The following is a 27,344-nucleotide window of genomic DNA, read 5'->3' on the forward strand; positions in this document are numbered from 1 at the left end:
ACTGTTTTCTTACACTTGAAAGCTAATTCACATAAAGGAAGCCTATGAATTTAAAGAACATTTGTATCCAAGTATCTTCTCATGTGTGCCTTTCGTTACAAATTAGATGATCCACTGCAAAGGAAAAGGTACTTGGGAATAGCTTTTTTTCTTGTGATGAGGCCTAAATATTAATGAACTTGCATTCAACCTTTCCCTTGGAGAACATGTTCTGTTTGTCTGTTGTTCTTAACTTGTTGCTTCTGCTTTAATTAAATTCATTAGTGACATTTAGCTCAGGCTGGGACTGTGCTTCTGACCTCTAATTTGAAGGTAGGTTGTCATGTATTTTTGAAAAGCACTCTAAATTCAGCATCCCTTCCTTCTAAAAATCCTTTGCTTTCTTTCTCTGACCTTAGCTAACCTTTTCTGAGCTGATTCAACTCTACCAGTCCAGCAGAAACTGCTCCCTCCCCACCTCCTCTCCCTGCTGGTTTAGTTTCTTGGTGAATTATTGAGTTGCCCAGTCTTGAAAAAGGGTCCAGCAAGCACCAGAACTAGATGCACAACCAGCAGCTGAAACATTGGCTTGTTTTGGGGAGGAAGCAGGATCCACTCTCCCTTCAACAACACTATCCTGATAGGCTGACTTACCCTAGACCACTGTCTGTTGAGCAGCATGGAGGGTGACCCTTGGTGATGCCTTGTTCCAGTGTAAGTTTTAGCTTCAGAGGGACTGACCTCTCTTCAAGTGGGAAATTTGTGAAGATGATGCCTTGTCAAAGGAAATGTTTGTTGCAATTCTCAGTTTCCCATCACTCACTAATGAGACAGCAGCCCGTGAGTCCCAGAAGATGGGAATGGAGGATCACAAAGAAAGCACAGTACTGCTGTTGCACTGCTTTCTCTCACAGGCCTAATTTGGGTCTCTCTGGGTCAGTCTGCCTTTACATGTTCTCAGCCACTTCCTACTGTTCCATTCATGGCTACAGTCTGGATTCTGGGGTTTTGTTCTTTTATCACTTCTTTTTCCTTCCTCATAGGGCATTGCTATGACCAACTTCACTTGTGAACACTCATCCTTAGGTGCAAATGCATCCACTTCACTGTTCTTTCCTCTTTCTGGTGATCATTCACCAGTCCTCTTTGCCTATTTTCTGTGAATTTCTTTTCTCTTTATCCCTCTAGGAAGAACTACTCTAATACTTAGAGAGTCTAAGAGAATCTAACGCTTCTTACTGATGAGGAAAGCTTCTCCGTATTTTAAGCTAGGGTTTGGGAGAGTGAGGGTAGAGAAGAAGGATATTTACCTGCTGAACATGGCAAGGAGATGAGGAATATCAGTGGTATGAAGTGTGAATAGTAGAAGTACCCCAGGATGTAACTGTCTGGTGCTTAATCCTCTGACTGCTGTCCCTGGGCTTTCTGGGCATCCAAAGTGTGGCTGTGCATCATCCTTTTGAGATCTGACCTCTAGGGTGTCTAGAAATGAGAAAGGAGATCTGCCATGGAAGTAAAAGGTACTTCCCGTGAGGCTGGTGTGTGTGGGCAGAGTATTGCTTCAGAGATGTGGAGTTTGGGAAATGGCTAGGCTTCTTTTTGGTGCTCCTGTTTGTATCCTTGGCTGTGTCACCTTAGAAAATGCACTGCCTGTGTGTGAGTTTTAGCAGTCCCTATAGAAAACTCCTTCTATGTTTACTACAACCTTCTCCTGTGTATCCTTTTAATTGTGGAGGAGGGCATCAGATATAAACGTGCAGATGAATATCTATTGTATTTTCACTCATACAGCCTAGGAACAAATACCTAGCAGGGGCCACTTGAATGTTATAATGGAGGTAGATTAAGCAATTTATGGATAGTTAATCTCAATTTCCACATAAAATGCACAGGGAAGGGTGTGAGGATTTTGTGGGTTTTTTAGCTTTTCTTTAGTTGCTATGGCTGGAGTGTTGCACAGTCTTGTGTTTGTCTCCTGTCTTTTTTTTTTGTATACACCATCCCACCATATAAGAAATTGCTCTTGCAGTTTGTGAAGTCTGTTCATAGCTGGCTCTTTGCTGGGCAAGGGGAATCACTACATCTGGTGATGGTGCCCAAAGGAAAGTTACAAATTGGTTTTGATATCTTCTATAAAGTAAGAAAGGCCTGGATAGTCTAGGAGGATGTGGGTATTTGCTTAACGGGGGGAATCCCAGGAAGAAACCAGATTCTTCACTTTCTGAGGATATATCTAGTTCTCATCTTCCTTTTTGTAGGAGGTTAGAGTGCTTAATGGAGGAGATAAGATAATTTTCCCATTTTTATAGATGAGACAGCAATCAACTGAGGCACAGAGGTGAGAGATAGGAGTGGAGACCAGGACTGTCCAGCTTCAGCATGGCACTGCTGATGGCTTCAGCTGTTTGGCCACGCTGGCTGCACTCAGCCTTCATTTCTTCCCCAGGGGAGCTGGATATGGATTTTGCAAGCATTTGCTGCAATGTCTTGGCACCAACCATTGTCTGTAGGATGGACCTTTAACCCCGCTGCAGGCTGAGAGTAGAAGAAAGGCTTTTCTACCCTATCCCTTTAGAAAAGACAGAGGTCTTTGCTCTTTTATTTGTTGTCAGTGTCTGTAGAGAAAGTGGGGGAAAGAGAATGGAATTTCCATATTAATCATAAGATTTCAGAGAACTTTGGACTAAACATTTTTTAAGCTTGTCAGAACTAGATTGACATTTATGAGCAATGAAGATACTGGGGAAAGGGAGTATTGTACATTGGAGAAATGTTTTTTGTCACTGTCTTTAACCTGAGCTTTTGTTTACTTCTAATATTATTCTTGAGATCAGAGACCAGGTATAATTTGGATTAAGGAAGAGGAAGAACAGAGAAGAAATACTGAGCAATGTTTGCATGCTGTAAATATGCACTGAGGAGACTTTATATCTTAATAGAGAAAAGTAGGGCCCTGACTTAGAAAAGCACTTAAGTGTGTGCTTTTTGTCAGGGAGTGACAGTCCTACAAAGCCTATTGACTCATAGACTGAAAGGGGTTTCTACTCCTACCTACCCCTGAGTGGACTAGAGAATAAGGGGAGGGTTGAATTTTTTTATTATTATTACTTTCTGATTTTTTTAACCCCCACAGAGTCAAGGTGAACTGTGGGAATATTAAGTCCTGCAAAATTACAAACAGAGAAGCATTCCTCCAAATTAGTAGGAAACCTCTTCCCTCGGCATGCTATGTTTGCGCCTGGGAACAGGAGGTCAGGTATTTAGCTGGGCAGACCAAATCATATACAGAGCTTGTGAAAATAATTATCTCTGCATTTCCAGCTTTTGTTTCACTGCCCTTAAATATGCACTGAAATTTCAGTCTGAAAATTCTGAACCAGAACATGATTTTGCTGGGGAAATTGCGTATAAAACCTAATTAAAAGCATCAACCCACACTTCTCTTTTAAAAGTACATCTACTACCATCATGCCTCTAAATGTAACAGAGCTCAACAAGTCTCTAGCAGCCAAGAAGACACATAATTTAAAGGCTATTTTGGCATTTGATTAAGCACACAGTGATAACTACAAGCCCATGCCCTGCAGGCATGACAAGAGGCAATTATGTTCTGAGGTCAAAAGCGAGGGGGAGAAAAAGCACAAGATTTTGATGACTTACTTAATTTTCCAGCTCCTGAAATTAGCAGAGACAAAGAAGTTTTAAATCGCCCAGATAAAATCCTGTCATTATCTGTTGCCTTTTCACCCTCTGCTCTCACTTTGCTCTGCAGAAGCTCAGGAGGATTATTTTCCACCAAATGGCTGCACTTATAAAACTCAAGTTGGCACACATTTAAATGTTAAAGAATTTGAAAAACACTCTTTTTAAGTTCTGTATTTAGATGGCTGTCTGCACATAGGATCCTGGAAAAAGACACCTGTTTTCCAAAGTAGTGAGCAGCCATCGGCTCCTCTTGACTTCAAGCCAACAATTAGGTCACTTATTTAGGAGATTAAATAAGGAGCTCAGTGAGAGACTGCAAAGATAGGGAGCTGCTCAAAGAAGAGAGAAGTGTATTAATGAATTAATACAATCGTGCTGTGTATTTCACAGATGGGCTTTGATGTATCTTGTTTCATGGCAAAAGGCAAAACATCACTGCTCCTTATAGGAAAACCAGTAAAAATGATTAAGTAAGATTATCATATAGGGACACAACATCAAGAAATGTGTTTACAAGAAGATAAACAGCCAGGCTCTAATCTCACTTTGGAGTATTTACTGCAGATATCAGGGTAGAAGAAAAAGCCATCCAGAGCGAGTGATTTGGTGGACAATGTCAGGATGGAAAACACGTGCCTATTGCTTTAGTAGAAAGCACGATAGGAGATCACGTTGCATTACACTATTCAGCTTCTTCTACAGTTTTTCCAGGGTGTCAAATTGCTCTTATGCTTTATATCCAGAAAATAAATTTAAATGTTGACTCTGATACCACAGGGAGGTATCTGTAAGTGAAAGCTGTCCTTCTTAATGGCAAGCAGGCAAGTGATAAAGAGAGAAGCAAAAAAGGTGAATTCCAGGAAACTGAAAGCCAAATCTGGAAATGTTTTTACCTGTCCAGAGATTCTTTAACGGAAAGTAGAACATGAGCTGTTACTTTGGGGAAGGGGCATTCAGTTTTGGTTTGGATTTTTTGGGGTTGGGGGTGGTACTTTGAACTGACATACATGCAATTTTAGTAGATCAGTGCTGTAGAGTCTCTTGTACAGGAGACATGCTCAAGATGCAAGAAGTGTGCTCTCAGTGGACCATAGAAACATGTTTAACAGCTTTGTCATTTGCTGGTAGCAGTTCCTAACATCTTATTTCCAACAAAACGGAAGCATTAAAGTTAGCTACATATGTACAGTATTACTTTTTGACAAATACACCAGGTTTGTATGGGTGTATTCTCAGGCAGTTAATTATTGTGCTTTTAAGTAGGGTTTTCCTCAGCCATCATGTGTTTAATGTCTTTCTTTGATGATCTAGAATAGTTACTGAAAAAAACAAACAAACAAACAAATCAACATAGGAATTAAGAGCAAAAATATATTTTCTGAATTGTGTGGGTCAGAAGTTTGAGTTTTGTATTCTGTAGTGGGAACTGTAAAAAGTAAAATAGTATTAGCAACTGTCTTTGCCCTTTGTATAGCATACATTAACTGTCCAGAGAAAAGGATCCAAATTGACCCCGGGCTGGGCCAAACCATAGCTCCCCACAGTTAATATTGCCTGTAAATCTCATTTTGTCATTTCTTTGACAGTTAATAGGAGTCATCCAAGTACATGGCAGGAGGAGGGAGGGCCCTTGGCCTCAGCGTTCTGCCAAAAGCTGCTAGAAACCTTCTGCCTCCCATGTCACCAATCTGCTCAGATTTAGTACAGAACAGGCTTGAAAAGAGAGCTCACCACAGCTCTTTTCCAAAATGAGGAGCCTGGCATCAGAAGTTTTTTGGTCAGCACTGGCCTGTTGCCATAGCGTATCGCAGAGCAGAGCCTGCTGCAGGCTTCTGTGGACAGATCCCTGTAAGTGGACTTAATACCTCTTGATATTGTTTGTAGGGCTGGCTAAAATTGCTGGGCTCTGCTGACTCTGTCTTTCTGGCTGGCTTATCTCTTTGATCAAATGTTGTCTCTTAAGTTTTTCCCATCCTTCCTCCACTTACCTTGATGTTGATTAGTGACATAAAGACAAGGGTAAGAATGAAGTATTGCATCTTAGAGGTTTGAGGTATTGCATCTTAGAGGTTCATGCTTGTCCTCCTCATTTCTCTCCTTTTGTAACAGGAGAAGTTGGTTGCAGTAAGAATTTACTGCATTACACAAGCGTATGGTGCAATATGAGCCCAGGGTAAAACTATTTCTCCAATGTCAAGGAAACCAGGGCATCTTACGTGATCCAAACCCTAAAACTATGCCAATTGTAGAAGCTATTATTCAAGAATAAGCTCATGTCTGTCTTGGGAGTTTGGCAATTAGTCCTTAACTGTGGTGCATCAGTAAGGATCTGATATTTGAGTAATCCCTGTAAATTTACAGAAATGGAAATGTTTATCTGTCCAGTAATACGTAAATGAGACAACTGACAAGAATAGAAGGCTTCGTGGAAATTAATATGTTGGATTGCTGCCTGTCAGACAGATAGAACAGCCTTGATATGGTTAAGGGATGTTCCGAGAAACATCAGTATGCTCCTGTTTTCCATAAGCAAACTTGGCATGCATGTACCACATGAAAGTTTTCTGGGAGAAGACAGCAGAACACTGGATGGGATTTTCGGTTTTGGGGGGAGGGTATTTTGGTGTTTTTATAATGGAGCCCAGGGAAAGTGAGTTGCTGAAAGATTTTTGGTGTCAGATGGGCCATGGATCTGCTAGAGGGTTAAAGCTTCACTGATTGCTCTGTGACCATCACACAGATACAGGCTTGATTTGTACGTTGAGTTTTGTGGTTGGAGGTAGTACAATGTGTAGCTAGGAGGGCACATCATCCCTGTAGCTGGAAGCCTTTTTGCTGTGGGTGAGTTTTCATTCTTGTGGAATAAGTAAGGAAAAGAGTTGACTTTTGTTTCAGTTTGCGGCTGGTGTGCTAGGCTGGGAAGCAATTGTTTGGTTCCCAGCTTCACCATGGATTTCCCATGAGATCTTCTGGAAGCCGCATAACCCTTCTGCTACTGAGATAAGAAAGACAAAGCATAGCTACTTCATATGGATATTTGGGGATTAATATGTTCACTTTGATCAAGCTGTTTGAGATCTTTGGATCAAAGATGCTGTAAAGATGAGAAATACAATTGCTTGTTGTCTAGTGAGTTTATTTACTAATACTTTTAGGGCTTTGTTTTCAAGGCATCTCAAAGTGTGTTTCTTTTTTCTTTTGCAAACTGTAGCCTGGATTTCTTTTAAAACAGGTAAGATTTCTGAGAGCTCTCTAATTTTACAAGTATTTGCCAAGTATTTGACCATCTAGGCAACTCCAACACAAAACTAAGACTGAACTTAAATTACGCAGTGTCCCATAAATTGTCCTTTCCATGGAAAATATCACTGCAGGGCCCAAACTTTGGGAAGATTGCCAGAACCCACAGGCCATCCCCTGGCGTGCTGCAGGCTACAACAAAAGCCATCAGCCTCTCATTTTCTAAGGACCAAGAACAGGACCAGGAGCAATACAGATGTTATTACATCTGCTGTAGGACAGGTGCAGTCTTGCTGAGCAGGTGGGATCCTGGTGCTTGGATTGCTCATTGTCATAAAATTTCCTTTGCCTGATCAAGTACAACACAGGGCTGTAATTTTATATATCAAAACCAACTAGCTTTTCACCTGGTAAGTAGAAGTAATAACAATGCCATAGTTGCTATTTACCTCTTTCAATAGGCAATTTCTAAAGCCCTATATAAAAGGGATCTCTTCAGGGTTTTTTTGAGATGAGAAAATCAAGTCACTGAGTGGAGAAGTAATTTCTCTGGAGAGGCAGCAAGCCAGCGATCGGACCCCGTTTCTACAGACCGTATCTCAATGGTACAGAAACTATCTCAGTGCAGCACATGGATAAAACCTGCTGCTAAACGTCATTCCGCTTTTAATCTTAGCCTCAGCGTGGAAAGTAAATGTTTACTGTGTTCCTGTGTTAATCCTTGCAGCTTTCAGCCGAGCCCCGGTCCCCATGGCTGTGGTCCGAAGGGAGCTGTCCTGTGAGAGTTACCCCATTGAGCTGCGCTGCCCAGGAACAGATGTTATCATGATCGAAAGTGCCAACTACGGGAGGACTGACGATAAAATCTGTGACTCTGATCCTGCTCAGATGGAGAATATCCGCTGTTATCTGCCAGATGCCTATAAGATTATGACTCAAAGGTATAGTATTTAATATTATTGTGTTTGCTGACTGTTGGTTTTTTAATCCGGAATGTACACACCAGTTTGTGTGTGTGTGTTTGCACGAGAAAATGCAGGTACTTAGTCTGTATGTATGTGCACAGAATTACAGCTATCGTTGCTAAACTGTGGGTTTAACGGAGTTGGTTTAGCATCATGCAATATAAATGACATTTGCTGTATGTACTACTGATCAGTCAACTTGATTCTCCAGTTTTGCCTCTGAAATACCTAAATATCAAGGCTCTTAATGAGAATAGAAGTGAAATCTTTCTCAAATTAATGTTCACTGGTTTTTGTGCTATGTTCAAACAGAAGGCCAGTAATCTCCTTCAAACAATTAACATTTTGTGTTCAGAATAACATTTACAGTTTTGAAAACACAAAGTGTCTGCTTCATTCCTTGTGTTGCCAGACTTAGTTTTAGGGAGGATCTGAATTTCCAGTCAAGGACTGGTATTCACATTGGTCTCTCAGAAGACTTGCTAAATTTCTGTATAATAACTATAGCTTTTGACTGTGGCTACTCCATCTGGAAATGGTAACTGAGATACAAGCCATGTAGACAGGCTCCTGTATTGCAGAGTGTCATGGTTTGAGAGCTTCAAAAATCTAATTCCCTAGTCAAAGCCCCCTCCCACATCTCAACCTAGTATAAGATGTGTTTTTCCAAAAAAACCACACGAGACTTAGAATGGGGGAAAGGGAATATATTACAATGACTGTACAAATAAATATTATAATAAATTACACACATGATCTCAACTATCTCTACTATGATAGATCAGTATTTACAATGGATCAGATCCCTTCTCCCCTCCAAATAAAAGTCCAGGAGGGAAGAAGGAAAGATCCCTTCTTCAGAGCAGCAGTGTCTCTAAGGCAGCAGGTCTCTCTGTCTCTATGCAGCAGCTGTAACTGGATTGTTGTAGCTGGATCTCTTTTCAATACACACAAGGGGGTCTCCAAGCCCCTTGGCCTGTCATCTCCAAACGAGGGTCTTCAAGACACAAGGGGGTCTCCTTTCACCCCTCTTGGCTCTCCTTTGACTCCAAGTGAAGGTCTCACCTGTGGACTGCCAGCAGGGACAAAACTCTCTTCACCACAGGCATATCACGAAATGCAGGGGCATCTTCGTGAAAGTCCCTTCCCCAGGGGTTCACCCCTGAGTCAGAACATCTTGGGCAGCATTCAATTGAAAGCCTTTGCCTCAAGAGTTCTACCAGAGCTCCTGTGCTCTGTCTCAGGCTGCTAGGCTTGTTGTCAGCAGCAGTGAGGGGGGCCAAGGTCAACTCCCCCGCATTCCTTCTCCGTCCCGGTCCAGCTTCAGGACGTCTTTGAGCTTCTCAGCTCCTCTCTCTCTGGTGCTGCAGCACTCCAAGACTCCTCTCCTTAATAGGAGTCCATCTCTCTTCTTTCTCGGAGGTCTCAGAGGGGTATGGGGTTTTATTCCAGTGTTCTTACCCCAACTTCCTCTCTCCCTGCTGCTCTCTCGGCTTTTCTGAGACAACTCAGTGTCTTCCTTACTCAGCTGCATGCTGTTTCTGCTGCTTCAGTTATCTCTTGGCTCTTAGCCACAGTCTCTGGACGCTGCGTCTGCCGCTGCTCTGTCTCTGCTCACTCACAGTGGAGAAAACTTTTTTTAGCTTTCTAGCTGCAGATACTTAGCCTGGCCTCACGCTGTTCCAAGTCCCCGCAGCACCCCCCAGCCAGGGGCTGGGGGACCCAGAAGGCCCCAAGGGGCTCCGAGCCCCTTTCCTTGTGGCCTTAGAACATGGCTACCACTTCTACTACCAAACTACAACTAACCTTCTCTTCCATTTGCTTGTGGTATGTTTATATTTCGCAGAAGCGCTCATCGGATAAAACTTCAGAAATTCCAGGGTCACCACCCCCTGGGGTTTTACCATTTTATAACTGCAGGGGGAAAACTGTTTTCCCCCCACCACACAGAGCCAGGGCCTATTAGTTTTTTCCAACCTAGAGGTATCCTGGTTATGGAAAGCCTGTAACTTGCTAAATTTTTAAGGATATTTTCTGGCACAAGTGGTGTTGTGGGAAGGATTCATAAGTCACAGCTCTTGACATGTAATAATTGCATTCAGTAAATTTTTCCTAATACGTGAATAATTATTCACTACATTTGACTGTTAATTAGCAATAGAGATTAGTATTTCAAGATATTAATAATGGTATTGACATAGGCAAGGTGTTGCTAATTGACGTCATGACAGCAGTGTTTGCGTAGTGACCTAATGGCTTAAAGCAGTGCAAGGTTTTAATGGAGTATCTCAGGATTGTTTGCTGTGAGATGCTTTGCACTAAAAATGGTCTGGGGTGAGCAAAAGAAAAGAAAGCTTGAGTTTCATCTGTGTTTCACATGCTAACTGCTGTTTTTGACCTCCTCGTAGAATTGCTCCATGTCAAGTATTTAGGTCTCAGAATGCTGACCAGTCTCACGTCCCTTTTGCTGGAGGTGGCTCCTATTAGACCATTTGAATTGGACCTCCTTGCATAGCTGGTTGAAGTCTTGTTTATAGATTATGCCAGCTATATTTTCAAGAGAAGTGGAAAGGGTAACAACGTGCCATCAGCCAGTCCCCTGGATTTGGTGTGGTTTTAGTGGAATTACTGTAATTCTCATGTTCAGGTTGTTAGTGGCTTCAAGCAGAAACCCTTAATCCTCTGCATATTGGCAGAATAAAACCATGTCATCCCTTTGTGGGCTGTTACAAAGTATTAATATTTTTATATATATGTATTATTGTCCTCCAGGCACCAGCTTCCGAGCCAAATGCAGAACTCTGCAATCTTCCAGTCAGTCCCTACGCGTAGCAAGTGTGCAATAGATGTTAGCTCTTTGGTCAGGGAGGACACATTATCATGTTGTGTGCCCAAGGCACTGGGATGAAAACTTACGTTGATTCCTTTTCTCCAGGTATCATCAGTGCAGACTCAAATGTCTTAGCAGAGAGTTTGACAGGGAAGCACATCTCTGGGGCAAAGCACCTCTGTGTTTCCAAGTGGGCAGAAAGTAGTGCCATAGAAGCTGGCCACTGAGGGGAAAACTTCTCAAGCAAATCCTTATTGGACTTAATATCTGTGGGGCCTTGCCTGCTGCTATTTATCAGTAGGGAGGCTCAGGAAAGGGTGATGGCTCTTTCCATTTATGCCATTTGATGATCAATTTTTATGAATAAGTGTGCAATCCTTTTATTGGGTACTATTGAGTTTCTTGAAAATAAATATAACTTGGTTCTAGTTAAAAGACAAGCTAAAAAGGGGAAAAATACTCTACTTTGCATTTTTATGTCAGTCTCATTTTTTTTAATCTCCATTAATTTAAAGAGTTGAAACAATTTAAAAATAAAACCATTAAAATGAAATATGTTCTTAAGATGCAAACCGGTCTGTCAGCTCACAGCTCCGAGTAGACTTCATAGCTGAGCCTCTGAAAAAAGTAGTTTAAAAGGAAAATTGTGACAGCCTAGTAGTTGTGGCACTGACTATGCCATTTTCTTCTGAAAGCCTCTACCTGCAAAAATTAATCAATTTAGCAGTATTTGGGTGGGTTTGCAGATTAATGCAGGCTTTAATACAGTGAGCTTGTCTTTGCTAACACTGTGGGGTGGGGAAGCAGCTGTGGAAACTGAAGATTGTCATGGCAGTGTAAACCTGCATGGTAACTGAAGCTGTGCACGGAAAGAGAAACGATACGCGCAGTGCATGCTTATTACGCATTGATTAATTATTGCATTCGTAAATACACAGTCTCCTTGTAGATTGTGTAATAAGTTGCATAACAACTGGCAGTTTTTAATCAGCAACACTGTACAGCCGACTCAGACACATTACGGTGTGGCTGTGGGGAGGCAGAGAGGGAAAGATGGGGGAAAAAAGTATGTATGAGACAGAGGTGGTGTTAGTTTGTGAGCTGACACTGAGGGAGAGCAGATTTATGGTAGACATTAGTGATTGCACTCTCAGCCCACCCTTCTTCCCCCGCAAAAAAAAAAAAACCCACACGAAAAAAACCAACACCCTGAGCTAGCCTGTTCTTTACTTCTGTGTGCTTATTTAAATTAATTTTTGCAGACGACTACATGAGGTTATTTTGAAAGGGAAAGGCATAAATCTTATGGTGTGTTTGTGGAGCCCCCTGAGCAGAGGGAACACAAGGAGTTCTTACTGCAAGCATTGCCCTGAAAATCTCTAAAATCTTTGGAGTATTGCTTAAAGTAAAGGACATTTAAACAGCTTGTAGAGAGCTATTTTGTAGAAAATTAAATTGCTGTGGCCTATTTTGGTTTTTTTTTTTTTTTTTTTTTTTAAACTTGCCAGCTCCTCCTTCAAGCATCCAAGTAACTGCTGCCCGTAACAGCTCAGAAAGTGTGCTTTATGAACTGAAGTTCTTCTGATTTAATTAGAGAAAAATATATTTTGTAGCATGTTTGCTTTGGAGAAGTGTCTTTTTGAGGGCTGTAACAATTAAATTCTAACCATTCCCATTGCAAACTGTGTACATGGTACCATGGGAGTCTTTGCCATGTCCTCCCTTGAGCAACTGTGCCAGAAAATTATCATATCATCCATTCAAACAACCAAGGTTCTCTGTCAACAATGGGGAAAAGCAGCCTCCTATTCCCATAAGAGTTGCCTTTGTTTTTATAGCATTAACACTGCAGTTTAGTATATTAAAAATGCCCTAAAGAAAAAGGAAAAAAAAATAGCTTTTGGTGTGCTCTCTTGAATTTCTTGTATATGCTTTCCACTAAAGAAATGCCCAGCTCAGAAAGGCAAAATCTGTGTATTACTTTTTGCATCTTAGTAGTTTCACTACAAGTCAGTGGAGCCAATTGCCTTGTAAGAGCACCACACAAATTTAAGCCTGCAGTGTGGGCACAGGAGTTAAATATTTAGTTGCCTCCTCCTTAATGCACACAAATACACCAGCACATTCTTCTTTTTAAGGCATGGGCTTAAGAGTTCCGTATTTGTACTTTCCTGGGTTGGAGCCACTAGAAGGAAGAAGATGGGTGGATCAGGTTTTGCATGTCTGTTCACAGAGCTGTGTGCTGTCGATACCACCTTTGCATTTAACTTTTCTGTAGACTTTAACGTTAAATTTTAAAAGGGGCAGGGGAAAGGGGGAAATCCAGGTAGGAATAGTAGGAAGTACGTGACATGTAGGTACACTCACACACAAAACAATTGCCTTTTTTGCCTTAAAGGCAAGAGCAAGGCTTTCCTTTTGTTTTTCCGATCCTTGTCTACCCCCAACCATTGTATGCTACTCTTAACTCTGGAGAAAGGAAAGGAGAGATGGAATAATATGACAGAACGACAAAACCAGCAGGCATAACAGAAGAGACGGGAAAAATATTCACAGGTCTCAGCAGCTATTCTCAAGATCAAAGCAAAATTCTTTCTGCCTTTTCAAAATTTGGAATGTAGAAGATGTTCCCCAGCAAGAGCCTTCCACTCTTGTATCTCTCAGCAAATCAGAGAGCTCAGTTTGCAAAGCAAGCAGTGTTTGCCTTTCACCATAGTACAACCTTGCAGAGCTCTTGTGTGCTGCTTTTGCCACTTCTGTCTTGAGGATGAGGGCTGAAAGCTGCTCAGCTCTCTCCTCTCTTCTCCTCTGAAGGGAGTACCGGACCCATTTTGTGTCCCCCAGGCCAGACACCTCCTGCCCAGAGCTTCCCACTGCTTCCAGGACAGAGAAACTGCGTCTCCTTGGTCGGAGGATGTGTAGCCTGCACAGCGCAGCGGGATGTGTACCCTCTGCTTCACTGCAGCTCATCATAGTGCCATCTGCCCCCAGCACAGCTCTCTGGTGAGGGGGAAGGCAGGGCCAGTCAGGTGGGTGCTGCAGCTCTTGCCCCCTCCTCTGCTGGCTAAGCAGCCAAGGAATTTCTGGTAGCTCCCTAGGAGGCACAGCTGGAGAAGGTACTACATGCCCTGCCAGTTCTGCAGTTGCTTAGCTGAGCTAATTTCCTTTAGGTTTGAGTCTGATTTTGCATGGTTTGTCTCTGTGGTTTCAGTGTTGACATCATTGATGATGCCTCCAGGTCAAGACTTGGAGTTAAAAAAAAAACCAACCACAACCCAAAACCAAAAGTACAATTAAGGGTGTAGGACTGCTCTCAGATGTCTCTTTAGTTTCATCAGAGGGCCTAATCCTTTTACATGAGGAGGGGCACTCACAACTCTCTTAGTAGTTGGAAGGATGGTAGCAGACACTTTGTACAGGGTTAGGTGAGAATAAAGAAATTGAATGAACCAGTTTGCATTACACTGCAAAGATTTTTCATCTCCTGAAGGGCTGTGTTTTGTTAATGTTTTTGGTTGATGACCTGAGAAATGCAGGAGTCTGAAATGAGTGCCATTATTATTGTAATAATATTGCGTCTCATGGTGTGCTGTTATTGATGCTATCAGTTCCTGTGATTTTCAAGACACTTTTCAAATGTCAATGATCTGCACTTGCATTTGGAAATAAAGAGGCAGGATTATCTGTATTTTACAGATAGGATAATTCACGTTAATCATTCATAGAGTGGCCACTGGTTTTGAACATACTAATTCGGGATGTTCTTGTAGAGTCTTTTATATTAATTATCTTCTCACAGTGTGTGTGGGGAGGTGCAGAGGACAAGGAGAGCTGCAGACCTGGAGGCTCTGTAGTAACAAGGCCCATAAGTAGGACTGAATGAGAAGACTTCAGATGAATTGCAGCAGAGTCATGTTAGGCTGTACAAAATTAATGGCATATTTCTTAGAAAACAGCCCCTTGCTTATATGCTGTCATCACCTCTGACTCAGATACTGAATGCCCTATTTGGTAGGAACCCCACCACACTCCTCTGCATCCTGAGTACATTTTGCAAAGATTGCCAAGATACTACTCATTTTTCTAAATTTGTTACCACACAGATGGCATGAGAAGTGCATTTCTGAAGGACTGAGATGCTGCAATGGGAAGCTAGGCTTTCTGAGAAGCATAAGTCTGGCGCTTTGAGATCTCCACGTGAAAAGCGTCAATATGGAAAAATACTAATGTTTCAGTTAAACAGTTTTTGTAACCAGTAGAAATTAACAGGGGATACTGAAGCTCACATTCCCTGGATTCTCATTTTAAAGGTTAGTAAACAAGCTGCACCACTTGGTTAAACAATCTATTTTCTCACCATGTGGAAAGATATTTTAAAATGAAGGAAAGTCTGTTAATCTTACCTGAACCTTGGCCCTGAGACAAGGGCACATATACTATTACTAAGAGGGGGTAAAAATCAAAAATCAAAAACATCCAAACAAGAACTGTAAGTGCTAGTGGGGTTTTAAGCACTGAGCTGCTGAATCACTCTAAAATAGGTTGCTACTTCCCAACCTATACAGTCTTAATTTATCCTATCTCTTCCTTTCCTGAAAGTGCTGTTGGAGTAAATTCTTAAAGTGACAGCCTTCTGGAATTGTCGTGGTACCCCAGTAAATCAGGGTTTGTCAGCCCAAACATCTCAGCTGATTGCAGCTGCCATGGTAACAGATGAGGAGGAGGCACTCGCTTCTGGAGGTAATTAGGTTCCAATCTGTGGAAAGCTCTGTAGATCAAAAATAGTGCTTTAGGCTTCCCTGGGTACCAATTGGTAGCCATGGCCAGCTATAAAACACCACACTTTAAATAAATAAATAAAAAAATAGAGGATTGTATTGTGCCGTGCCTGCTGGGTTTTGGTTGCTGTTAGCATGCAACTCCAATGCATTGCCATTTGAGAAAATTCAGACTTGAGCTGAGAAAGCAATGTGCCCCTGTGGCCAAAGGGAAAGGACTCTTTGAAGTGTGCAGACCAGGGGAAGCTGGAGGAATTAATCTTTGCTGTTTTCTAAGACCGTTTCGTTTTTCCAGCTGTTTTGTTATGTTTCTTTTCATTTCTTTTTCCTCCTCACTGGCCTTAACTGACAAAGAGAAGACATGGGGTAATCTCTTAGATAAATCATGTCTTGAAGTGGCTTTAGAATCGCTGAACGCATGATGTGCTGAAAACTGTGCAGGGAAAATCCAGGTTGATTACTCAATCCATTACTTTACAAGTGTGAAAGTGGCCAGCTCCACCTTGTCAGGGGGAAGCAACTGGGCAGCCTTTGGCAGCCTTTAGCTTGTAGCTTTTCCAGTGGGAGAAGGCCTATGTGCAATATACTCCTGTCGTCTGATTTTTTTTTTCTGAAATTCTGAGGCTTGTTGAGAACAGTAGCTACTAGTTTGTACCCCGGGAGGAAGTGTTGAGCAAAGATGGATATGTTGCTGACAGTGGTGTCCACTGGTTGACATGCACGCTACATTTATTACCATGCTGCAGGAAGTGGGTGCAGGCCCATAGAAAGCTGTCCTGGAACAGCAAGAAGGGCGATCAGTGAAGGTGCAGCTTTAGGCCCTTGGGTACTGTCCCCTGCTTTTGATGAAACAGGTTTTGGACCATGAAAAGCATTATCTGAGGTGTCCGAAGAGCAAAGTTTAAAGCCAGGCATCTGCATGCTCCTCATGGCACCTCCTGCCCATTACCTAAATTTCTGAAGTGATAAACATCAGAGGTGCTTTTGCATAGTTGTCCTGCATCTTCAGTCCACCTGAATGTGGCAGTCTTATGAGGCCATCACAGGGATTGGCTGTCAGATGCTTGGTCTCCTTAAATGAGGCTTAAATCTATGTAGAGCATAGCAAATAAGGTTTATTCAGGCTAAACGGACTTACACTATCTTAAGATAAATAACAAAGCAAAACTTTGTTTTGAGTAGAACGATACATTCATCCTCCTTCTGTTAGTTTTGTGGATAGAAATAATGTCTGGAGAGCTGTGAGGTAAGATGACTTTGAAGTAATGCATCTATATCACTTTCTTTTGCTTCTTTCTTTCTTCATGTTACAAAAGAGCTCAGTCTGTGCCTGAGGTCAAAATTGGGTTTATACACAGGGGATTGTCTATTCTTTAAGACATTTCAAAGCTTTCATTCAGCACATTTTTGACTGCATCATTTGTGGAATCTTTGGAGCTTGAACTCCATATTCTGTTCCAAGACTTGTAAAAACAGCACTGGCTTATACCACACCCTGGGATTTCTGTGTTTCTTTGCAGGGCTGGAAGGACTCTGCAGACCCCACTCACCTTTGCATGCTTGCAGTTTGGCATCCATAGCTTGGCTTTCCATTTTGTGTGATCCCTCTGTGATACCAAATGCAAATAGGCAAAAGGTGTGCCTTGGACACAAATCATTTCCTTGCCAGCATAAAAAATACAGACTGATGCAGACAATGTTCCTGGATGATCAGTTCAACGTGGTCCTTAAATTTAAGAGTGAGTTTGGTTACTGGAATAACCTGAAGTTTATTTCAACCTCTTTGGGGAAAAGAGGGAAGGAATGGCAGTTCTCGGAAGCAGTGACCCAAGAAAAGGTTTTGCTGCCCATTATGATTCAGGAGAAGGATTTTATGTATCAGTAAGCCGAGTGCATAAGAAATGCCAGGCCACATCTGTGATGTAAAGAAAGGGCAGGATATGGAATTTGATTAGAGCCATCTTCTATGCATTATGTATAAGATAATACATTGGTGTCAGTTATATACAGTAGAAGCCTTAATTCAGATGGAGTCCTGCAGACATCGTAAACTGGGAGACAGGGAGTAGTTTATGGGCAGTAGTAGTCTCCAGACTGAATTATAGCCTCAGCATTCAGTCTGTTACCGAGAGTTGCAGTTGGTAGTAGACAGTATATTACCATGCTTTTACCGAGAGTAGGACTGGTGACAAAGAAGGGGAAAACTTTATCACAGAGACACTGTGAGAAATGGAGGGTTGAGTTATGGGCAAGGCAACCATAGAAAACTATAAAACTAATGCAAGGGAAGAAGGGAGGATTTGGAGCTGGCCGGAAGAGGAGATGGAAGAATGGGAATAGAGTTTCCCCATGTGATCACTGGTCTGCCCCTGTGCCCTGTCCTCCCTGCCTTGGGGCAGGATGTGGCATCCCATAGTGGGCAGGGACTGTCTCTGCCACTCCCATGCCTTTTTATGTTCTGATCTCTCATAGTGGGGAAATGGGCTTTCACCCCAATGCCTAAGATTTTTAATGTTCTTTCTAGATTGTTAGCCATAATTGCAATTGCTGAATATTCTTGCTGGCCATATAAATAGTCAAATCCTTTCTGAATCTCATTAAGTCCATGGTCATGATGACTTCTAGGATCTTGAAGTCCAGCAGAATTAATAGCTTATTGTATGAAAAATGATTGTCAGGTTTTAATTTCATTACTGTCCTTTCTCACTGTGAAGACAAAGACATCCAAGCTACCTTTGCCATTACTGTTCCTTAGCTTGTGTGCATTTGTCATTGCTTCTAACTTATCTGCTCACCAAGTTATGATCTTTCAAATATTTCCTTTCATGGGAGTTGGTTTGGAGTTTTGTCATGAGTATGTGAGAAGGTTCTCCTTTTTCCCTGAATACCCATAATTCTGCATTGCCACATTTGAGACAAGATGAGCTATACAGAGTTCTAGTTCAGGCTGCATCTACCTATATAAAGGCAAGATCATTTATTTATTTTATTTTTATTATTTGCCTTTTTTTTCCTCCCCCCTGTAAAGTCTACTCAAATGCTGAAGGGTTGTTTGAGTTTTTTCTTTCTTTTTCTTTTTTTTTTTATATTTAAATTTTGTTTTAAGCCAAACAAAAGAACACATGGGGGGAAAAAATTGTTTTGTGATAAATTTGGGAGTTTGAGGCCGTTTCTCTTTAGAAAGCCTCCTTCCTCTCTTCCTTTCCCAGAGTGGCTTTGAATTACGCAGAATGTCCCATTTGACTCAAGTATTACACCCACACAAATATAATTATGTCCTGCCCCAAAACACCTGCTCTGCTTCTGATAAATCATTAGTTCTCTTGGTCACTTGGAACAGATTGTTCTAATTAAATGGTTACAGTGGGGCCCAGCTAGTACTGATGGAAAGTAAAGTTTGGTCCTCAATACTAGCAAATATGTGGAGTAAAATATAAAAGCATCCGTTAGGTTGGAGGGAGCAAGCTTAGTTCTCGAAAAAATATAGTGCTAGTTGCAGTTATCCAGGGTCTGAGTCACACACATGTGAGAGCATTATGTTCTTGATGTTGGTGGACTGGAGGTGTGCTCAAGTTGGTATCTTGGGTGATTTTCCGATGAGTAATGGAGAATTTCATGTACAAATGCAGATGAGTAATCTTCACCATCGGTGTTTTGGGGAGCAGGGGAGACATCTTTAGAACAAAAATTCCTGCCAGTGACAGAAGTGCACCTTGACACTCTTTTGAATTAGTGGCAAGGTTGCTGACAGCTGAACACAGGCATCTAATATCCAAGACACCTTAAAAAACCCTTAAACCCCTTAACTATACGTACACACAAAGAATATAGGTCACCTTCAATGTAGTGGATTAGTCTGAGCTTTGGAAAATCAATTTCAGTTGATTGGTTGCACTTGTAGCTAGATGTAAAGAGTTAAAGCCAACCACCAAGCAATGCAGACTAATGCCTGTCATGTTGGGCTGCAATCCAGAAAACACTTTGGTGCCTGTGTAAGGCCGTGCATGTGACAAGAGCTGTGTGAAGTTGGCATGGAGGTAGAAATCTTCCAAGAGATATCCGCAAACTTCATTTTTGTGGCCTGGATGGTGTTCAGGTGGCAAAAGGACCCAGTAGTTCATCTCACCAAATGACTGGAAGTCAAGGGGACCTAAGAGGGCAGCTAAGCCACCACCTGCTTTGCTGCAAACCACATGGGTTGGTGAGCCAAGGGTGAATTGCATCCTAGTCACCCTCCCCCCACGTCTACTGACTGCAGTCTCCTGTGCCCAGAGGTGGCTGAGGTGAAACTGAAGTTGTAAACACTTATTAATTATTTAAAAACCGAAAGTACTCTATGAAGGGTAAAGGCAGAGGAAGAGGATGGAGGGTTTTGTTTTATAGTGCTTAAAAGGAACTTTGTTGCATCATCTTACAGATTCAGTGCCAACTGACACAGCGTACCGCAAAGCTGTTTCTTTGTCAGGAAACTTTGGGTTGGAGTAGAAACCTCCTATACCTAGTGTGTCCTTCAGAAGGACCCGTGTATTTGTGCTAGTATTGAAAATAGGTGAAATAAATGCCTGTAGCTTAAATTTTAAAGGTTTAAACACTTAAAAGTAGCCATTACAGCCAGGAACCTGACTCCTGCTGAACTGGCATGAGTCCTGTGGTCTCGATGTCCAGAAATTTCTTTTGGAAATGGAAGTTCACTCTTAAGTGGCTCTAGTGCCTTTTAATATTTTGCTCATGATCTAATTTGGATCTTAAGTATACCAATTTGGAAACAGCCTGCCTGACATCAAGCTATGAGTTTTTTAAACTCGTATGGTTTAATAAGATTAACTTGCTGCAGTTCTGATACAGTCTTCAGTGAAAGCTTATTCAAATTAAGAATCAGTCAGAGGGGAAGTAGCCTCAAGCATAAAGTAGGAGTGAGGTGGTGCCAAAAATCAGGGCTCCGAGAGGCTTTGTTGTCTCAGCCTTCAGTGAGAGCAGAAACCTTTAGCTGCCAAATTAATGCACTAAAGGGGGAGGGGGGAAAAGCATAATTAAGAGATGAAAAACCAATATTCCCTTTTTCAACTGTCTTCTTTGGAGATGTACACAGATATGCACACATAGAAATGGATACATAGTTCAAAAACTTTCATTTTTGAGACTCTAGAATATGTATTAAAATATGTGGGAAGTCTGCTTGAATTATGAAGAATAATTCACAAAGTATAGCAGGGTCACTAAAATGAATGAATAAATAAGTGAGTTTGAGGAGTATACCTGCCAAATCTGTGTTTTGGGGCTGTTCTGCATAAAAGAATTAATTCATGTTTTTTAATCATGTTAGTTTCTTCCAGTATTTCCTTGCATTTCAGCAGTATCTCCACGATGTATTTAATTCCCTCAGTGTTGGTATGGGAAATCCTGATTGTGTGACCTCTTTTAACCCAAGGTTATATATTAATCCCCTTTCTCCCAAGGGGACACCCTCAAGTTTGACAAGTACCCTGCGATTTTCAAATGTGTACCATATTGATAACATGTATTTGGAATCAGGACCTTTCTGGTTCTGATTTGAATTCTGAGCACGTTGGGCGTTTTTTCTTCTTCCATGAAGAGGAAAATTCTCGGCAGAGTTTCCATGCATAATTTCATTCCACTGTTTCAGCAGGAATAATGCAGCTGTGAAAGAGGAATGTGAAATCAAGAGCATATCATTTTTTGAATATCACAGATTTTATTAAGGGTCTTACAGGAAGGGGGAAATCTATAGGACAGATTGGTCACAGTCCAGTGTTGCTCAGCGAGAAGAGAAACAAAGCGGCAGCGGCTGCGGTGCTAATTTAAAGACGTGCTTAGCATTGGCCACAGGAATAGCTGGAGGGCTTAGATGTGAGCATGAGGCCCTGAAGTAAACATTGGGTAATTTTGAAATCCTGATGCTGCTACAGGGGTCATCATCAGCTGTTGGTGGTCCATGTGAGGGCCTAACTAAAACAAAACGGTACAAAAATACTGTCAGCACACCGGAAAATAAAAGATTTTGATTCACTGAGATTTGCAGGGTTCTGTCTTGTGTAATGGTGATAAAAATATGCCTGTCTCCTGTGGCATTTAAAAAAAGCAAAATGGTGGTCTGCTGAAGTTGGTTGCTAAATGGTGTATCCTGGTTGTCTTTATATGGGTAAAGCTATTGCAGTAATGGTTAATTTGCTTGAAAAAAACCAAAGAGTAGCTGGAACATTTTCTTTCTGTAGAAGTGTACAAAATCTAGTTTGGTGACATGAAGTATTTCTTCTATGCTTTTTTTTTTTCATTTCCCAGATGGCTATTGGCAAAATAGACAGTATACAGTATGATGTTTTAAATATATGCATTTCTTTTATGTGCAACATTTGGCATGTTTGTATATACATCTAGATTGACTGCATATATGTAGAGAGGGATGTACATATAAGAAAGTACAGCAACATGTGCACAGAAAAATAGCAAATGACAGCCTTTTTTAAAGAGAAAACTGCACATTTCTTGCCTTACGTATTTACAAAGAGAAGAACTGATTTCATATCAAGGAGGAAGAAGAAGCAACACACAGTCTTTTCAGATTTAATACCAGCATCAACATCCAGAAGACCCCAAAGGTATTGCAGCATACTAGCAAATCCAGATTTTATTATCATACACATGTTGGTCATTTGGTTTTCTTCAAAAGCATGAAGAAAGCAAGAAAGTTGTTCTGCCCTGGATGTCTGTTAAAGCTCTTGCTTCTGCACCACACATAATGCTGAAAAATTGCTGTCTTAATATCCCACACAGGTGTCATGACTGTCAGTGTGGCACCTCTAGACTTTTATGGCTGCTAATCAATGAACTCACACTGTGACAGTATATCCCACTTTTGCCCACTGTATTTAAGACCACAGTAGGCAAATGGGGTCCAAGGGAGCTGGCTTCATAATATGCCAAGAGTTTGGCCTTTGACTTAAATTTTTCCATCTTACCCAAGCTTTTCTTTTTATTATCATCTTATTATCATCTCATTATTAGGCACCAGAGAAAGCTGTAACTCTTGCTTGAACACTTCCTATTTTCTCCTGGCTTTTCATCTGCTGGACTTTTTCTTTCTTCCTAGGAGCTTCTCAGTGTCCTTCTGCTCCCAGGTGATCTCTGTGTTTTCTTTACCACTGTGAGACCTGTGCTGTCGTTGCTTATTTCTAGGTATTCTTTGTCTTTTTTGTTTTTTTTTTTAAATGTGATTACAGGGACTTTCATTAGACTGTGTGGTGGTCTGGGTCCTGTACTGCTCTAGGTGAGCCTCACTTTCCTGACTGAAGTTGGAGTGCCCTGATTTGCAGGTGCTCAGGATCTGTTGTGTTCCATGCAGCCTTTGTATGGCTGCACCAGCAAATGCCTTCCATGGGGATATCACCCTCAGGGAGGGCAGTTCCTACTTTCAGTGACTCCCTACAGCTAGCATTACGTGGGGAAGCAGGTTGGTAGGCACATTCTATTTTGGCACTGAAGAGGCAATCTTGTATTTTGTGGGGAATGTCACATAACTGGTAAGAGGGGGATTTCTTCAGTAGTCAGCCAGTATGGAATTTAGTTAATATTTTACAATGCCTTTGCTGTGTGACTCTGTTCAACCCCTTTGATCTTCCCAGCTCCTAATGAGGTGAGTCCCCTGACTTTTGCTGGTCTGTGCATGTGGCTCTGCCACATGCAGGTCAATCCATGTTCATATTCCTGGCCTTGGGCTGTTTTCTGAGACAGCAACAACCCTGAGTGTGGAGGCTCTTAATGCTGTTTCAGCTCGGCTTTGAGTAAGAGATCATGCTTTGCTGAGGCTCTGAGTAACTTGAGATGGTGTTCAAAGCAATGTGAGCAGCAGAGCAGGGTGAAAAATACAGGACTGTATGCACAGGAAGCAAAACCAGATTTGTTTGTAGCCTGGGTGCAATCAATGATGTTTCTAACAGTGTTTTGGAATACGAAGAATCTGATTCTGGAGGGTCTGGGGTAATGTGAAGCACTGTTGAGCTTTAGTAGCTCAGTTCAACTGAGAACATTTCCTAAATCGTGGTGGTTATCCTTGTGAGTAAATGTTAGCAGGCTCCAGCCTATCACTTTTCCAAGTCCCTTGCTGCAGCTTTCAGGAGGCCCCAGAAAGGGCAGAGAAGGAAGAGAAATGTGTGCTGGGCAATAGGGAGAGTGAGGAACGTCTTGTAGTGAAATGTTAATTTGAGGAATTGGCTTTCTCCATCATCTAGTAAATTCATTAGTCATGTAGAGTGAGGAAGTTGATTTATGGCTATTAACTATATTGAATTGACATACGTAGCTTCTTGAAATTTAGTGGCCAAAATTAAGCCCTCTCTAGGCATTAATAGATTAGACTGCTTAAAACAATTTAATTATTTATCCTATACAAATGGGATAGGATATTTCTAGAGTGATGCCTATACTGCTTTGGACATATTTTAGTGTACTTGTGACTAAAGCTATGTTTGTAAATCCTACTAATTGACTCTTGGCACAGAGTGGTGGAGGAGGGGAAGGACCTTAGCTGAGGATTAAGAATTTTTAATTTTGGAGATTTAGGAGAAAAAAAGAAAAAAGAGGAAAAAGGATCTCAGTCTGGTTTGAGCTTACTCTCTCTTCTTCTGTCTTACTCTGCTTCCCATAAACTCTGTCAGTGTCTGTTTATACAGGAGATAGAGAAGCAAAAAGGGAGACTATTAATAGCACAGTATGTCTGTGTTAAAACACGGTATTATGCATATATACCGCTATTTTTATTGCTGTAGTATGCAGATCAAGTGATGTCCCATCATGATAGGCTCTGCATATACATAATTCCCCACCTGGAGACCTCAAAACATCAGTGTACTTTTTTGTGAGTGATCATGTCACGCAGTTGTATCATCTCCAAAGGAAATGACTGTGCTGTAAGTGGCTCATCCTTAAGTGTTATCCTACACAGAAAAAGAAGGAAATAATTAAGATGACATGAATTATGTAGAACAGACTTGAATAAAGAGTGACAGAAGGGCTGGCTTTGACAGCTGGATGTTAAATGAAATTTGTCTCTGTTGTTATAGATGCATAGCCTGTTTTTAAATGTATAATTTATTTAGATTTATTTAAGGAGTAGAGGAAAGAAACAAGAAATCCCTGATGCGGAGAATTGAAATAATAAGTTGTTATACACACATAAATAGTCATTACAAAATATTTTATTGGTCTATTTTTGCTGTATTTATAAGGGCATTTTAAGACTCCTTGAGTCTGCATTTTACATGTGTGCCAATACATGCTGCATTTTACCCAGCAATCCTTATTGCATGCTTAGTTGAGTTGATAGCAAAAAGATATGAATACTCCTGACTGCTTCAGCTTGACTCTGGGGAGAGAATAAATTTTTCATCTTTTCCAAAAGAGAATTTATCCTGAATGGCTTCTCCGTATCTGGTATATATATCTGGTATCTCAGATTGTATTTTATTACTTATACCTTTAAGAAGGTATAATTCTTACCTTCTCTCCTCTCTGATTCTTGCTGTCCCTGACTTAGTAGGTTCACCATATATAATATGCATGTTGTTCTCTATTCTAATTTTTTTGGGGGCATCCTAATATTGTGTTAGAGCTCTTGGGCACCCTTGGGGGAAGTGGCAGAGGTTTCTTTTCTCCAGACCAGTAGCCTTACCACCTCTGTGCTTTGACTTTTCTCAGTCTTAACACCTCCTGGGGTTTTGAAGGTTTATAAATTGGTTCAATGTAGAAAGAAATCCCTTTCTGCCATGTCCATTTGCTTTCCTGTAAGTTGTTTGAAACGAATTGATGTCACTGATCCTTTTGCTTCTGCTGCTCCTGTTTGTTGCAGATGTTTTTGATGCCTTTGATTGCTGCTGACAGCAGGATTCTCTGATAGTCTGTATCTCTGGATGATTGCTTAATTGCCTCTATGACACCTGCAGTAATATGGTCAGGAATTTGTGACTTCAGTCTTGAAAATCATAAAGTGTGTGGTTTACTCACAGGTATTTTGTGGCAGTTACAGAGAACTCAAAACCGAACCTCTTTCTTTTCTACTTTTTCTATGGAGTTGCAAAGTTGCCTCTGAAGTTGCTCTTTCACAGTAAAGTGGAGCTAGTTTGCAGTCTGGGAGCTAGTTTGCAGTCTGGGAGGTGCACAGGCAGAAGTGCTGAGGGACAGTGGCATGGTTGCAAGCTCTGATCCCTTCTCCCACATAGTCACACTGTTAGCAAATTCAACAAAGGAGAAAGGGCAGCTTCCCACACCCTCCACTCCTCATCCCAATTCCACCCAGAAACATGCAATGTGTAGGTTGTTGGGTAATTCTTGTTCTCTGTTGTCCTAAAATGGAAACCACATACCTACTCAGGTCAAAAATTAAGTTGTAGTAAGGGTCATTCATTGTTGTGTACCTCTGTTGCCTGCATTGGTGACAGACAAATGAGAATTTCAGCAGGGCAGTGGGAGTCGAGTTGTATGGTCAAAGCCTCTGGCATTTCACATGTTCCTACAATTTTTTTATTGTGTGCTTTCTCAGAAACGACCTGAAGAAAACAGACTTTCCCTCAGTTGAGGTGTGCGGTAGGTTCTGTTTTCTGAAACTAGAGGCAATGCCATTCAAAAAGTCATTCCTGTGATGAAAAAGTTGATTACCTCTTTGTGCATCTAGATCTATACCTTGATTTAGAGGATTGATTGACATGTGAATACAGCATAAGAATTATTCTTTAATAATTGTTTTCCTGATTATGTTATTCTTTGATGAAAAGTGTTCTTTCAGCTTGTCAGCAGATAAATGCCACCTTGAGATCACAGCCCTGTGGCAATTCCCACAGGGCTCAAGGGAAGCCTGGGTTTCTAGTCATGAAATGCAGAGACCGTTGGCAGTGATTTTGTGCCCTCTCTCCACAAATAAAGGAGTGCATTTGGGAGAAGCATGGATTCTTCCCGTGTCAGAGATGATGACTTGGCACTAAAGTGATCACAAAGTGAGGCATCAGTGGCATTAACAACAGCTGCTATCAAGTGGCAAAGCGCAAGGGAAACCTCTCCCAGATCCTTGGCTGGGACCTGTGGCTTCATCAAGGCAGCAGGAGAGTTTGGGCATCTTCATGAAAGGAAGGTTACTGAGACCAAACTGGATAGGAAGGAACCATGAGTGTGACAGGAGCCTGCTACAATGTATGTGAAGCTGGAAGCTGTCCCTTTTCTCTGTAATTTAAAGGCTCCCGATTCTTGCTTTTAGGGAAAGGCAAGTGTTGAATAAAGTAAGGACAGAGCAATTCCTCTTCTGCAAGCCATTTTAATGTATGCTTTTGGATCAATAGAAGGAATGAAATGCTTGTCAATGCAGAAATTCTGGGAAGAATGTGTTGGGGAGACTGTGACACCATAGATACTAGAGTAAAAAATTTGTCTCTTGGCTCTTCAGAAGCCAAAAGACAGTGTGATTCAGCTAACATAATAAAAAAAAAATGTACTAGCAGGTCCCATTCAGATTAATGAAGATGCCTTTTGTGTGGTGAATCAGTGTTTAGATGAGTGTTGTGAGCAGGGAGAAGTCCCCTGAATAGCTGTTTGCAACTATTACTGTCAATAGCCTTCCCTTTTTGTTCAATTCTACTTACAGGTTGCTTTATGTGGAAATGGGGGCTACAAAATAATGTTAACATTAATTTATATGGGAGAGATTACTTGTGAACATTAAGTAAAATTGTATTTCTGAGAAATATTAGAAAATTGGATGTTTGTGACATTCTTGTGTATTAAAATGCATGGGTATATCAATAGATGTGAAAACCACATTGGATAATCTGTAAAGTTCACTTGCTA

At 41.3% G+C, this 27,344-nt stretch overlaps 1 protein-coding gene across 24 annotated transcripts in view; it reads left to right on the plus strand.

Moving 5' to 3' along the window:
* ADGRL3 (adhesion G protein-coupled receptor L3) overlaps positions 1-27,344 on the plus strand; it is a 520,635-nt gene that overhangs the window by 230,005 nt on the left and 263,286 nt on the right. For all 24 annotated transcript variants that reach the window (XM_017829314.1, XM_017829319.1, XM_017829296.1 and 21 more), the window contains exon 4: positions 7,652-7,865. In XM_017829314.1, the coding sequence (XP_017684803.1) occupies positions 7,652-7,865 (214 nt within the window). The remainder of the gene's footprint in view (positions 1-7,651; positions 7,866-27,344) is intronic.

Source organism: Lepidothrix coronata, unplaced genomic scaffold (genome assembly GCF_001604755.1).
Source record: "Lepidothrix coronata isolate B3197 unplaced genomic scaffold, Lepidothrix_coronata-1.0 Scaffold162, whole genome shotgun sequence".
Classification (NCBI taxonomy): Eukaryota; Metazoa; Chordata; class Aves; order Passeriformes; family Pipridae; genus Lepidothrix; species Lepidothrix coronata.